The sequence below is a fragment of the Pseudophryne corroboree genome, chromosome 3 (genome assembly GCF_028390025.1).
Source record: "Pseudophryne corroboree isolate aPseCor3 chromosome 3, aPseCor3.hap2, whole genome shotgun sequence".
NCBI lineage: Eukaryota > Metazoa > Chordata > Amphibia > Anura > Myobatrachidae > Pseudophryne > Pseudophryne corroboree.
In genome coordinates, this window is record NC_086446.1 from 448,691,406 (window position 1) to 448,707,891 (window position 16,486).

Genomic DNA, 16,486 nt, shown 5'->3' on the forward strand with positions numbered 1-16,486 from the left:
TGGTGGTAACCATGTTGTACAAGGGGATGTAGTTATGTGACCGACGGAATCCGATCTTGACGGGTTATACCGACGCCAGATTCCCAATCTCTGCCCTTCCTGACAGTCAGCATGCCGACTAACAGGGACTATTGCCACTCGTGGGTATCCACAACCCCCATAGAGTGGGAACAGAACCTGTGGCGAGCGCAGCGAGCCACCGAACCCACTGCGTGGCTTCCTTTTGCTCGCCCCCTGCGCACGCCGTCAATCTGAGGACCAGGATCGGGGTCGGTATGGTGACCTCCGGGATCTTGACCGCCAGTTTCCCGATACCAACCCTTGTACATACTGTATGTGAAATTAAAAGTACAGTGTAAAAATAAAGCAGACAGTATCTACCATGCACAGAAACAATATCATCCGCCAAAATCTAAATCTCTCTGCTCATGTTACATCTGCCCTACCTGCAGTGCACATGGCTTTGCTCATTAGTGTGTTTTTTTGGTTTGCTATCAACTGTGAATAACACTCTTTAAATATATATATATATATATATATTTTTCATTTATTGGAGTTCCTTATGCACTGGATTTGTTTTAGATTACAGTAGGTTGTCATCTGAAGCATTGTTGGGAATTTTTTATCTATCCAGGTAGCAAAGGCAACGCCACTGCACTAATTCTAAGTACCAAGCACAACCCCAGGCATTACATTTGGCTCGTTATGTATTTCGATTTCATGTATCTTTGGTCTTTTTTTTATACTCCATAGTCTCTATTTGGCAACTGTACATATTATATGTATTTGGAATGAAAACGTACAAATGCCATTTCTTTGCCAATATATCTTTACGTTTCTTTTATATATATATATATATATATATATATATATTATATTTTTATTTTGTGATTTTCTTTTTATTATTATTATTATTAGTACAATTACTGTATCTATTTTTAGGTTTTACCCACAACTGTGGAATTTAGAGATGAATCACTGCCCCAGAGTCTGTCTGTCTGTCTGTCTGTCTGTCTGTCTATCTCTAGACTCAATAAGGAGTGCACTCCCCAGGCTTCTCAATAATCAGCAGGGGTAATTCATAGTACAGCCATTAATCCAACATCAACGTTTTGGTCCTTGCTTTGACCTTTCTTAAGATACTTCACATCAGCAGCTGAAATTCACGACAGCTTTTTGAGGTATACGGTATTAACGTTCTAACACGGAAACAGATTTAGGTTTGGTGCACTGCCTTTAATAGCTCCAGGACAGATGTTCAAGACAAGCACGTCAACCACAGGCAAATGCAAATCTGTTTCCATGACAGGATATTATCACCATACACCTCAACATGCTGGCGATGAATCTCAGCTGCTGATGTGCCCCTTAGATGCAGAAATCTGAACACACTACGCACCACAATTTTTGACCATGTTTCCTCCTCGCCACCACCTTACAACTGATTTTGGGACAGTATGACTGACACGAGGCACAGTCTAATGGCTCCTAAAAAAATCTTTATCCTGTGCCTATCTGGGATAAGCAGATTTTGAAGCTGCATCTCTCAAACGGACTTTTGTTAGCGAGACCAAGGGTTAAGATGGTTGAAATATCTAAGAGAGGGCGCTACTCTAAATGAAAGATGGTTAAAAGTGAACAAAATTCTACCAAGGGAACCTTTATTGTTACAATCTTATGTGAAATAGTCCTTTTACTGAAATAATATATGAAACCATTATAAAAAAATGGTATTTATTTTAGTGATGTGCACCGGACATTTTTCGGGTTTTGTGTTTTGGTTTCGGATTCGGTTCCGCGACCGTGTTTTGGATTCGGACGCGTTTTGGCAAAACCTCCCTGAAAATATTTTTGTCCGATTCGGGTGTGTTTTGGATTCGGGTGTTTTTTTTTCAAAAAACCCTAAAAAACAGCTTAAATCATAGAATTTGGGGGTCATTTTGATCCCATAGTATTATAAACCTCAATAACCATAATTTCCACTCATTTCCAGTCTATTCTGAACACCTCACAATATTATTTTTAGTCCTAAAATTTGCACCAAGGTCGCTGGATGGCTAAGCTAAGCGACCCAAGTGGCCGGCACAAACACCTGGCCCATCTAGGAGTGGCACTGCAGTGTCAGACAGGATGGCACTTCAAAAAAATTGTCCCCAAACAGCACATGATGCAAAGAAAAAGAGGCGCACCAAGGTCGCTGTGTGACTAAGCTAAGCGACACAAGTGGCCGACACAAACACCTGGCCCATCTAGGAGTGGCACTGCAGTGTCAGACAGGATGGCACTTCAAAAAAATTGTCCCCAAACAGCACATGATGCAAAGAAAAAAAGAGGCGCACCAAGGTTGCTGTGTGACTAAGCTAAGCGACAAAAGTGGCCGACACAAACACCTGGCCCATCTAGGAGTGGCACTGCAGTGTCAGACAGGATGGCCCTTCCAAAAAATACTCCCCAAACAGCACATGATGCAAAGAAAAAAAGAGGCGCACCAAGGTCGCTGTGTGACTAAGCTAAGCGACACAAGTGGCCGACACAAACACCTGGCCCATCTAGGAGTGGCACTGCACTTACCGTATATACTCGAGTATAAGCCGACTTTTCAGCACTTTTTTTATGCTGAAAAATCCCCCTCGGCTTATACTGGAGTTAGTGCCTGGGAAGAAGGGACACGGAGGGCACAGCGCGCGCCTCTCCTGTGTCCCTCCTGCATCTCCGGCAGCAGCGTCGGGTCTATTAAATGAAGTACCCATTCGTGAGCCCTGATTGGCTCACGAACCGGCACTTCATTTAACAGACCTGCCGCCGGAGATGCAGGAGGGACACAGGAGAGGTGCGCGCTGTGCCCTCCGTGTCCCTCCTTCACAAAACAGCGGGGGAGCGGGGAGGGTAAGTTGTACCTTGCACTGGGGGACCATATTTGACACTTGGGGGGGCATATGTGGCACTGAGGGGGCATATCTGGCAGTATGAGGGCATATCTGGCACTATGAGGGCATATCTGGCACCATGGGGGAATATCGGGCACTGTGGGGGCATATCTGACACTATGAGGGCATATCTGGCACTGTGGGGGAATATCTGGCAGTATGAGGGCATATCTGGCACTGTGGGGGCATATCTTGCAGTATGAGGGCATATCTGGCACTGTGGGGGCATATCTGGCAGTATGAGGGCTGTGTACGGCTAGAGCTGCATTTCCTACCCTAGGCTTATACTCGAGTCAATAAGTTTTCCATAGGTTTTTGGGGTAAAATTAGGTGTCTCGGCTTATATTCGGGTCGACTTAAACTCGAGTATATACGGTAGCTTAATAAGTACTATTTACAATCAATGAATGATAGATTAAAGAATCCCATATATGCACATGTACAGTTCACACTTTTGTTGGAGTCAATATCCACAATTTCATATTCACAGAGTGGGTCCAGTGAACGGTTACCCTGCGCGTTTCATCTCCAAGAGACTTCTTCAGGGGTTAATCTCAATTTGCTTACATATTACGGACAATTGTTGGCAATCAAAGTGCAACTTGTGCAGTAATATCCTGGAATGGGAAGGTCAGTGATTTCCTTGCCTCCTTTAAAAATCTGTCATGGTTTAAGAAGTATATCACACCTTTAATATCTAGGACCAAACATGATAAATTATAGACTGCAAATTGCCAGCTGTGGAAAGCAGATGAACTTCCTTCTATGTGGAGACTAAGTGAATATACAGCAAAAATATAGTGAATATAATAAATATATATATATATATATATATATATACAGCAAGGGAGAAGCGGCGGCACTCAGAGACTTTCACTTTCACGGATAATAAAGCAAAGGGTGCATTTATTAGGTCAACGTTTCGGGGGACAGACCCCCTTCTTCAGGACATTGCAGTGTCCTGAAGAAGGGGGTCTGTCCCCCGAAACGTTGACCTAATAAATGCACCCGTTGCTTTATTATCCGTGAAAGTGAAAGTCTCTGAGTGCCGCCGCTTCTCCCTTGCTGTACATATTGGGGTTGCCATACCCCTAGGAGGGCACCGGAGCATTATCCCGCTGGGGACAACGGAGTGCCGGGCTGCTTCCATGTTCTATATATATATATATATATATATATATATATATATATATATATACTTTCTAAATAATAAACATTCCAGATCAGGGCTCCAGAGTGATCCTAACAGACATATCTTTATCACCCATGGACATTGAGGATACAAAGCAGTGTCCAAAGTTTTACTTATTTTTGAAAAAGAGTGTAATATTATCTTCTTGACCAATTTCAAATTGTTTTGCATTCTTTGATTATGGAGAATTATAAAGGAGTACCAAAGACTGCCTTCAACAATGTTTCCACAATGGGCAAAAGACAGTGCTATATGTGTGTCCAATACCTGCTGACCACTTATGATAGGTGAATGTAAATCATTTAAGTAATTCTGCATTTGAACTCGAGATGTACGGCTGGCACTTTTCGTGTTTTGTGTTTTGGTTCTAATTCCACTTCCGTGTTTTGGTTTTGGATCTGGATGATTTTTAAAAAAACAAACATAAAAACAGCTAAAATCACAGAATTTGGGGGTAATTTGAATCCGCTCATCTCTACTTATTAACCTCAATAATAATCATTTCCAGTCTATTCTGAACACCTCACACATCACAATATTGTTTTTAGGCCAAAAGGCTGCACCAAGGTTGCTGGATGACTAAGCTAAGTGGACAACACAAACACCTGGCCCATCTAGGACTGACACTGCAGTGTCAGACAGGAGGGCAAATATAAAAAAAGGCCCCAAACAGCACATCATGCAAAGAAGAAAAAGAATTGCAATGAGGTAGTTGTATGACTAAGCCAAGCAACACAAACAATTGACCCATCTAGGCGTGGCACTGCAGTGGCAGACAGGAGGGCAGATATAAAAAAAGGCCCCAAACAGCACATCATGCAAAGAAGTAAAATAATTGCAATAAGGTAGTTGTATGACTAAGCCAAGTGACACAAACAATTGGCCCATCTAGGAGTGGCACTGCAGTGGCAGACAGGAGGGCAGATATATATAAAAAAAGGCCCCAAACAGCACATCATTCAAAGAAGAAAAATAATTCCAATGAGGTAGTTGTATGATTGACTAAGCCAAGCGATACAAACAATTGGCCCATCTAGGCGTGGCACTGCAGTGGCAGACAGGAGAGCAGATATACAAAAAAAGGCCCCAAACAGCACATCATGCAAAGAAAAAAAAGAATTGCAATGAGGTAGTTGTATGACTACGACACAAACAATTGGCCCATCTAGTAGTGTCACGCAGTGGCTGAATGTCGAAAGTGGGCCGCAATTGTTCGGTCCACTGACAGCATCTCCAGCATGCTCCAATCACTTTTAAAAAAATCTGCAATTGGTGGACTTATACGGCAGTACCCCAGGACTAATACAGCAGTATTCCTGGACTCATATGGCAGTGTCACACAGGATGGCACTTTTCAAAAACTATGCCCCAAACAGCACCTCATGCAATGATGTCGAAGAGGTGCAATAAGGTAGCTGTATGACTAAGCCAAGCGACACAAACAATTCCAACTGGAATTATACGTCCAAATCACTGGAATTAATTGGCAAAATCACTGGAATTATACGTCCAAATCATTGGAATTAATTGGCAAGATCACTGTAATTATATGTCCAAATCACTGGCATTAATTGGCAAAATCACTGTAATTAATAATTATACGTCCAAATCACTGGAATTAATTGGCAAAATCACTCGAATTATACGTCCAAATCACTGTAATTAATTGGCAAGATCACTGTAATTAATAATTATACGCCCAAATCACTGGAATTAAATGGCAAAATCTCGCTATCGCCTGCCTAGGGAAGTGGAATCTAGATGGGATTTGGTACCGGGGACACAATACCTCCATCAATTGTCTAAATCCCACTGCACTAATGGCAGATACCGGACGCACGTCTAACACCAACATAAGTGTCTAGGCTTCAGCTATGAGGACTTCCATCGTCATGTGAAGCTGAACCACTAGTCATGAACATAGGCCGGGGCCTCAGCCGTTCCTTGCCACTCCGTGTCGTAAATGGCATATTGGCAAGTTTATGTTTCTCCTCAGACCATTTAAATTTCTTTTTTTGGATCTTTTTACTGAACTTTGGCACACAACGTTGATGGCATTTCATCGTCTATGTCATGGCTAGTGGCAGCAGCTTCAGCACTAAGAGGAAGTGGTTCTTGATCTTTCCCTATTTTATCCACCAAATGTTTGTTCTTCATTATTTTTCTGGAGTTATATAACACAATATGCGGCACAGGAGAGCGTACCCCTACACCTCACAGGGCAAACCCTGTAAAAATGATTTGGATTAAATATTAATAACCCCTTTATTTGGAGTAAATAATATACAGCACAGGACAGCACCACTGAATTTATATGGCAGCACCACTGGACTGGATTTATATGGAATTATATGGATTTATATGGAATTATACGGCATGATAACTGGAATTATATGGCAGCATTCCGAGAATTATACGGCAATATCACAGGAATTATACGCCAATGTCACAGGAATTATACGCCAGTATCACGGGAATTATATGGCAGTATCACAGGAATTATACGCCAATATTCCGAGAATTATATGGCAATGTCACAGGAATTATACGCCAGTATTCCAAGAATTATATGGGAATATCACAGGAATTATACGGCAATGTCGCAGGAATTATACGGCAATGTCACAGGAATTATACGCCAGTATCTCGGGAATTATATGGCAGTATCAAAGGAATAATACGCCAGTGTTCCGAGAATTATATGGCAATGTCACAGGAATTATATGCCAGTATTCCGAGAATTATATGGGAATATCACAGGAATTATACGGCAATGTCACAGGAATTATATACCAGTATCTCGGGATTTATATGGCAGTATCACAGGAATAATACGCCAGTATTCCGAGAATTATATGGCAATGTCACAGGAATTATATGCCAGTATTCTGAGAATTATATGGGAATATCACAGGAATTATATGGCAATGTCACAGGAATTATACGCCAGTATCACGGGAATTATACGGCAATATCACAGGAATCATACGCCAGTATTACGGGAATTATACGACAGTAACACTTGATATACAGATGTGTCCACTTACATCTTTGCTTATTTGCTAAATTTGTTACAACATGCAAAACATGGCTAAGCTGTTTTTCACGAGTAACGAGTGGATGGATTTTAAAATTTTTGTTTGCCATAATAGAATATGTATAAAGTAACATATTAAAGAAGCAAGTTAAGAAAAATCACAAGGCATGGTTAAATCTCTGAATCTATGGTATGTTAAACCAAGCCATACATGGCCGGATATAGCAAAGATGTATGTGGACACATCTGTATGGCAGCAGAGGACACCTCCACTGTGACTGGTCACTGGACTGATGCTGCACAAGACACTTCCCCTGGTATAATGCAGGATAACACATCACCACTGAAAGAGACTTATACAGCTACACTGGATATATGGCAGCAGAGGACACCACCACTGTGACTGGTCACTGGACTGATGCTGCACAAGACACTACCCCTGGTCTGATGCAAGACAACTCAGCAAAAATGCAAGGGACTTATACAGCAGCCAGCAGCACTGGGGACAGTGGCGGATCTTGCCACGGGCAAGCAGGACTTTTGCCCGGGGCGCCGCCTTCCGGAGGGCGCTGGCGCCATCCGGAGGGCGCCGCACCGTGGCAAGATCCGCCACTGCTGCCCGCTGTGTCCCTGTCCGCCTCCGCTGCCGTCCCCGTCCCCGTCCGCCTCCTGAAGGGAACTAGACGCTATGCGTCTAGTTTCCCTTCCTGGAGAGTAACTTTGCTGAGCGGTGCGCGATGACGTCATCGCGCACCGCACAGCAAAGGTCCTTTCTACGAAGGGAACTAGACTCATAGCGTCTAGTTTCCCTTCGTGGAGAGGACCTTTTGCTGTGCGGTGCGCGATGACGTCATCGCGCACCGCTCAGCATTCAAGCGGCGCTTTTAATGTACAGGGGGCGTAATTGACCACGCCCCCTGTATTAGGCCACGCCCCATTTCCTGCCCGGGGCGCAGAGCGCCCTTGAACCGGCCCTGACTGGGGACATATAGCAGCAGAGGACACCAACACTGTAACTGGCTGGACTGATGCAGCATAAGACACTGACTACACTGGACTGGACTGAGCAGCACAACACAGCACAAGACTCGCCACCCCACTTTCCCGCCCCCACACAGACACTGAACACTGAGGACACGTCCTCTCACTACACTCTCCGAGACTGGAATGAAAATGGCCGCGACGCTCGGCTCCGTATATGGAATCCAAATCCCGCGAGAATCCGACAGCGGGATGATGACGTTTTGCCTCGTTCGGGTTTCCGAGTCAGGCGGGAAAACCCTAGCCTGGCTTGGAACCGGACTCGAATGGTGAAGTTTGGTATGGTTCGGTTCTCTGAAAGCCGAACCCGCTCATCTCTAATTTGAACTGTAGTATACTTTACTTTAATTCACAAGTGCAGGGAGATATGTAAATAGAGAAGAGGTGTGCCAGTTGTGTTCACTTGGGGAACTGAAAGTAAAAGCAGATACTGTATCTATTCCCCAAACAAGATGAGTATGTCCCCTTGGTGAGGACGAGGGCAGCTGGACATGCACAGTGTATACAGTTTATAGGTATAAACAAATGTTTATTTCTAAAAGAGGAGGAAGATCATTTGTAGGATACAGGAAGCACCAATTGTGCCTGTCCTCCAGGGAGAGGCCGGAGGTACATGTTACAAGGGCAGACTAGTGGAGGCATATGTGACAAGAGAAGAGTGGAAAGGGAATATGTAACATGTATTCCCATCATTCGCTCTCTTGAAAACATATTGTAGTTTATCTTTAATTATAGCCAGAGTTGGTTCATGTACTGGGTTGAAAAAGTCCCTGTATATTGTTTGCATGGTAATATTTTCCACTCTGAGTTACTCTCAGTGACATACTGTTTGTATCCCCACCAAATACCTGCAGGGTAAGGGCTGTTTGTGTTTCAACATGTCCAATTATTGTTTCTGTGATTCTGTGATTTTGTTCTCTGTGTGGCCAAGCTATTGTGCAATAACTTAATGTGTCATCCTTTGCTTTCAAGAGCTGTGGACACATTTATCAGCTTGGATTTCAAGGTGAAATAAATTATAATGATGCTCATAAGAACCACTCTGATGCAATGTGCTCCTCTGAAAGCTGTATGCTATAATGATCATTAACGTTCATCAGTTACTACCAGGGTCGGACTGGCCCACAGGGGTACCAGGGAAACCACCGGTAGGCCCCACTGCCTGAGGGCCCACTCCTTCCTCTAGGGATCAGGTTCCAGACTGTGCACTTGTATTATACATGGTAGATATGTTGCATTACACTGCACTAAACTATTGTGTATTTCAAGCCTCTGTGGAGGCTGGTCACACCCCCTTTGTAGGCTGGCCACACCCCTAAGCATGGGCCCCTATAACTGCATTCCCCCAGTGGGCCCTTCATGCCTCAGTCTGACACTGATTACTACAGTATATGCAGATGTGTGATGCATTTAGTTTATGCAATTGTACCACTTTTCACTATGTAGTACTGGCCTTCTCCATATAAGAAATTATCAGATCTTTATTAAATTGTTATTTATGTCCTCTACAGACAATATTCTATGTTATGCATGTTTTCTTGAAGTTACATACAGCATAACAATGTTATTGGCTTAATATACAGCTAGAAGCCATAAACTAATAAAATGTCACAGATGACATCATCATTTTTTTTTTCGAGGCTAAGACCCTTTTGTATGTTAGTACCAACCCCACATGTGGTAAAATACATTTTTATGTAGGTACCAGTTCCTTCCCTGCACTTTAATTACTACTATGTCCTCACTAAGATCTACAGGTCGATGTACTAAGTCTTTGGGGGCGAGATGTATTAACATACATCGCCGCCCACCGCTGTGATACTAATCGCATATGTACTAACATATGCAATTAACATCGCAATGCGGTACCTGGGGCCCCATCACATCCCTGGGGTCTCCATCTCCTCACCTGCCGGGAAGTAGGAAGCAGGCTGTCCCGGGCGCTCCTCCTCCTCCCTGCAGCCGGATAGACCTCCGGCTGTGTTGTTAGGGGGAGGAAGAGTTTGGCTTCACAGGACCAGGGCTGCCTTATCGGAGGTATGCTGGGGGGAGGGGGGTCAGCATCAGCGGTGCGGCGGAGGCAGTGGGTATTGCCGGGGTGCGGGGCCGCGCATCGCTATCGCTGTGGGGCATACACACGGAGAGATCCGTGCTTAACTTCTAAGCAATCTAGTCAGATTGCTTAGATTTTAAGCACAGATCTCTCCGTGTGTACCCCCCTTTAGTAAATAGACCCCTAAGCCATGTATCAGGCTGTGTTTGAAAAATGACAGGAGCTGGTTGGTTGGTACTTTTTTCTCAATACACTTTTATCTCTCTCCAAAGCTTAGTATATAGACCCCCTTAGATCTATATTTAGTAAACATAAAAACCCTTTTTCTCCAGTATTTCAGATGAAGAAAATAAGCTTTTCTATTTGTAGAAAACTGCAGTGATGTCACAATTTCACAGAGTTTTCTTTTGTCTTCTTGAGTCTGGGTCTGGTGCTGAGGGGGATATTGTCTTCCTTTGCAGTGCTACTGAGGGGGACAAATGGCCCCTTCTGCAACCACCATCGCCACTTTGCGGTGATGGGAGAATTCCTTTTTTTAGGAGGCATGGATGCGTCTCCCTGGATTTGGCCACACCCCCTCAGTACCCAGGCCCGTGGCTACTGAGCACAATGTAAAGTTTCTGTTGGCTGGGTACTACCATGAGATCAGCCATCTTACGGCATACAGCTGTATTTCAGCCTGGTTGGTTTTCCCCTACCTTCCCCTATGTTGGCCTGCCTTACTCCTATCTACCTTGATGACATTCCACACAGGGGACTGTAACCACATGACAGATGAGCCTGCCTCTCCAATACTGCCCCGGATTGAGAAAGATAAATGAGGGGGAGGGGGTTTAATGTAATCTGGGTAGTGGTCTGGCTATTGATTATATGGTGGATTGAGGGTGAGTGGGAATAAGTAAAGTGTCGGAGAGGCGACTGATTTATTTGTGGTTAGTGTGGTGTTATGGGTTAATATTTATATCTGTGATTATGTATGCTTTAATTTATTAAAAATACTTTTTTCCTTTTCTGTTTAACCTTTTTAATAAACTATTTACAAAAAATATAAAAAAAAAATCAAAAGTACATTAAAAATGTGTATGTTACTAGAATAAGTACACTTAATTTATCAGATGTGGAAATGTTCTTGTGTGAAATTTAATTTAGTGTATGTGGCATACACATTTTTATGTGTACTTGTGGTTGTTTTGTGCTTTTTTTGCTTTTCAACAAATGCATGTTTACATAATCACAGATAATATCATCAGATTGAGTTAATAATATTATCAGATTGCATTAATAATATTATCAGATTGCATTAATAATATTATCAGATTGCATGAATAATATTATCAGATTGCAGTGCTTTGATTATCTGTTTTTTTTGTTTATGAGATTGACTACTTTGTTACTGTACCTTAGATCTGTTTGATAATTATTTCCATTTGTTGTATGAAAACACTCCAGCCCAGTGCCTAGGGTGTTATGATTTGCTAAGGCAGACATGTCATATTGCAGATGCATCTCATGTTTTCATTTCTTACATCTTTTTCTGTGTTATTTTCTTTTTAACTTAGTAAAAGTCCGGTGTTATGACATTTTTGGAGACGTGCTCTCCCTCATCTTATTGGGAGTCTCTTATGGGCCCTACACACTGGGTGATATTACTGAAAGATATGAACAATCTTGTTCATTAATGAATGAGATACCGTTCATATCTTTCAGTGTGGAGGCACCAGCGATGAACGATGCGCGGCCCCACGCTCGTTCATCGTTGGTGCCCTGACACTTGTGCATGCAGGCCAATATGGACAATCTCGTCCATATTTGCATGCACTGCTATGGAGCCGGGTGACGGGGGGAGGGAAGAAACTTCACTCCCCCCGTCACCTCTCTCCCGTCACCAGGTCGCCCGTCTGCCGTATCGGCGGTCAGGCAGCTCAGCGGCGGGTCGCGCAGTGTGTAGGGCCCATTAGACATAGGTCCTCAACTGTTCTACCATCAATTATCAGTGATAGGATATACTATGCTTACTTCTTGGTTCCTGGAGCCTGTTCTACTTCTTCTACTGGCTCTGGATTTTGGTGATTTTCATAACAATACCGGATCGCCATGCTTCTATTTAATACTGAAAATAATTGTGAAATTAATATCAGTCTTTCTGATAAACAATATTTCTCTGACGTCCTAGTGGATGCTGGGGACTCCGTCAGGACCATGGGGATTAGCGGCTCCGCAGGAGACAGGGCACAAAAATAAAGCTTTAGGATCAGGTGGTGTGCACTGGCTCCTCCCCCTATGACCCTCCTCCAAGCCTCAGTTAGGTTTTTGTGCCCGTCCGAGCAGGGTGCAATCTAGGTGGCTCTCCTAAAGAGCTGCTTAGAAAAAGTTTTTAGGTTTTTTATTTTACAGTGAGTCCTGCTGGCAACAGGCTCACTGCAACGAGGGACTTAGGGGAGAAGAAGTGAACTCACCTGCGTGCAGGATGGATTGGCTTCTTAGGCTACTGGACACCATTAGCTCCAGAGGGATCGAACATAGGCCCAGCCATGGAGTCCGGTCCCGGAGCCGCGCCGCCGACCCCCTTGCAGATGCCGAAAAGTGAAGAGGTCCAGAAACCGGCGGCAGAAGACTTTTCAGTCTTCATGAGGTAGCGCACAGCACTGCAGCTGTGCGCCATTGTTGTCACACACTTCACACCAGCGGTCACTGAGGGTGCAGGGCGCTGTGGGGGGCGCCCTGGGCAGCAATGAAATACCTATACTGGCTAAAAGATACATCACATATAGCCCCTGGGGCTATATGGATGTATTTAACCCCTGCCAGGTCTCAGAAAAACGGGAGAAGAAGCCCGCCGAAAAGGGGGCGGGGCCTATTCTCCTCAGCACACAGCGCCATTTTCCCTCACAGAAATGCTGGTGGGAAGGCTCCCAGGCTCTCCCCTGCACTGCACTACAGAAACAGGGTTAAAACAGAGAGGGGGGGCACTTATTTGGCGATATGATTATATATATTAAGATGCTATAAGGGAAAAACACTTATATAAAGGTTGTCCCTGTATAATTATAGCGTTTTGGTGTGTGCTGGCAAACTCTCCCTCTGTCTCTCCAAAGGGCTAGTGGGGTCCTGTCCTCTATCAGAGCATTCCCTGTGTGTGTGCTGTGTGTCGGTACGTGTGTGTCGACATGTATGAGGACGATGTTGGTGAGGAGGCGGAGCAATTGCCTGTAATGGTGATGTCACTCTCTAGGGAGTCGACACCGGAATGGATGGCTTATTTAAGGAATTACGTGATAATGTCAACACGCTGCAAGGTCGGTTGACGACATGAGACGGCCGGCAAACCAATTAGTACCTGTCCAGGCGTCTCAAACACCGTCAGGGGCGTTAAAACGTCTTTTTACCTCAGTCGGTCGACACAGACACAGACACGGACACTGACTCCAGTGTCGACGGTGAAGAAACAAACGTATTTTTCTTTTAGGGCCACACGTTACTTGTTAAGGGCAATGAAGGAGGTGTTACATATTTCTGATACTACAAGTACCACAAAAAAGGGTATTTTGTGGAGTGTGAAAAAACTACCTGTAGTTTTTCCTGAATCAGATAAATTAAATGAAGTGTGTGATGATGCGTGGGTTTCCCCCGATAGAAAATTATTGGCGGTATACCCTTTCCCGCCAGAAGTTAGGGCGCGTTGGAAAACACCCCTTAGGGTGGATAAGGCGCTCACACGCTTATCAAAACAAGTGGCGGTACCGTCTCCAGATAGGGCCGCCCTCAAGGAGCCAGCTGGTAGGAGGCTGGAAAATATCCTAAAAAGTATATACACACATACTGGTGTTATACTGCGACCAGCGATCGCCTCAGCCTGGATGTGCAGCGCTGGGGTGGCTTGGTCGGATTCCCTGACTGAAAATATTGATACCCTTGACAGGGACAGTATTTTATTGACTATAGAGCATTTAAAGGATGCATTTCTATATATGCGAGATGCACAGAGGGATATTTGCACTCTGGCATCAAGAGTAAGTGCGATGTCCATATCTGCCAGAAGTTGTTTATGGACACGACAGTGGTCAGGTGATGCAGATTCCAAACGGCACATGGAAGTATTGCCGTATAAAGGAGAAAAAGACAACGTCTTTTCAGCCTCAGTCCTTTCGTCCCCATAAGGGCAAGCGGTCAAAAGGCCAGTCATATCTGCCATGGGATAGAGGAAAGGGAAGAAGACTGCAGCAGGCAGCCCATTCCCAGGAACAGAAGCCCTCCACCGCTTCTGCCAAGTCCTCAGCATGACGCTGGGGCCGTACAAGCGGACTCAGGTGTGGTGGGGGGTCGTCTCAAGAGTTTCAGCACGCAGTGGGCTCACTCGCAAGTGGACCCCTGGATCCTACAAGTAGTATCCCAGGGGTACAGATTGGAAATTCGAGACGTCTCCCCCTCGCAGGTTCCTGAAGTCTGCTTTACCAACGTCTCCCTCCGACAGGGAGGCAGTAGTGGAAACAATTCACAAGCTGTATTCCCAGCAGGTGATAATCAAAGTACCCCTCCTACAACAAGGAAAGGGGTATTATTCCACACTATATTGTGGTACTGAAGCCAGACGGCTCGGTGAGACCTATTCTAAATCTGAAATATTTGAACACTTACATAAAAAGGTTCAAATCAAGATGGAGTCACTCAGAGCAGTGATAGCGAACCAGGAAAAAGGGGACTATATGGTGTCCCGGGACAGATGCTTACCTCCATGTCCCAATTTGCCCTTCTTACCAAGGGTACCTCAGGTTCGTGGTACAGAACTGTCACTATCAGTTTCAGACGCTGCCGGTTGGATTGTCCACGGCACCCCGGGTCCTTACCAAGGTAATGGCCGAAATGATGATTCTTCTTCAAAGAAAATGGACGATCTCCTGATAAGGGCAAGGTCCAGAGAACAGTTGGAGGTCGGAGTAGCACTATCTCAAGTAGTTCTACGACAGCACGGGTGGATTCTAAATATTCCAAAACCGCAGCTGTTTCCGACGACACGTCTGCTTTTCCTAGGGATGATTCTGGACACAGTCCAGAAAAAGGTGTTTCTCCCGGAGAAGAAAGCCAGGGAGTTATCCGAGCTAGTCAGGAACCTCCTAAAACCAGGAAAAGTGTCAGTGCATCATTGCACAAGGGTCCTGGGAAAAATGGTGGCTTCTTACGAAGCGATTCCATTCGGCAGATTTCACGCAAGAACTTTTCAGTGGGATCTGCTGGACAAATGGTCCGGATCGCATCTGCAGATGCATCAGCGGATAACCTTATCGCCACGTACAAGGGTGTCTCTTCTGTGGTGGTTGCAGAGTGCTCATCTGTTAGAGGGCCGCAGATTCGGCATACAGGACTGGGTCCTGGTGACCACGGATGCCAGTCTGAGAGGCTGGGGAGCGGTCACACAGGGAAGAAACTTCCAGGGAGTATGGTCAAGCCTGGAGATGTCTCTTCACATAAATATACTGGAGCTAAGAGCGATTTACAATGCTCTAAGCCTGGCAAAACCCCTGCTTCAGGGTCAGCCGGCGTTGATCCAGTCGGACAACATCACGGCAGTCGCCCACGTAAACAGACAGGGCGGCACAAGAAGCAGGAGAGCAATGGCAGAAGCTGCAAGGATTCTTCGCTGGGCGGAAGATCATGTGATAGCACTGTCAGCAGTGTTCATTCCGGGAGTGGACAACTGGGAAGCAGACTTCCTCAGCAGACACGATCTACACCCGGGAGAGTGGGGACTTCATCCAGAAGTCTTCCACATGATTGTGAACTGTTGGGAAAAACCAAAGGTGGATATGATGGCGTCTCGCCTCAACAAAAAACTGGACAGGTATTGCGCCAGGTCAAGAGACCCTCAGGCAATAGCTGTGGACGCTCTGGTAACACCGTGGGTGTTCCAGTCAGTGTATGTGTTTCCTCCTCTGCCTCTCATACCAAAGTACTGAGAATTATACGGCAAAGGGGAGTAAGAACGATACTCGTGGCTCCGGATTGGCCAAGAAGAACTTGGTACCCGGAACTTCAGGAGATGCTCACGGAAGATCCATGGCCTCTACCTCTAAGACGGGACCTGCTTCAGCAGGGACCGTGTCTATTCCAAGACTTACCGCGGCTGCGTTTGACGGCATGGCGGTTGAACGCCGAATTCTAAGGGAAAAAGGCATTCCGGAAGAGGTCATTCCTACACTGGTAAAAGCCAGGAAGGAGGTGACCGCACAAAATTATCACCG

General features: G+C 45.0%; 1 protein-coding gene across 1 annotated transcript in view; it reads right to left on the reverse strand.

Annotated features, from left to right (window-relative positions):
* The window catches only part of LOC135057304 (protein-glutamine gamma-glutamyltransferase 5-like), a 124,346-nt gene extending 112,000 nt beyond the window's left edge, over window positions 1–12,346 (reverse strand). Inside the window, exon 1 of the mRNA XM_063963194.1 lies at window positions 12,267–12,346. Coding sequence (XP_063819264.1) covers window positions 12,267–12,346 — 80 coding nt within the window. The remainder of the gene's footprint in view (window positions 1–12,266) is intronic.
* Between the last annotated feature and the right edge of the window lie 4,140 nt (window positions 12,347–16,486).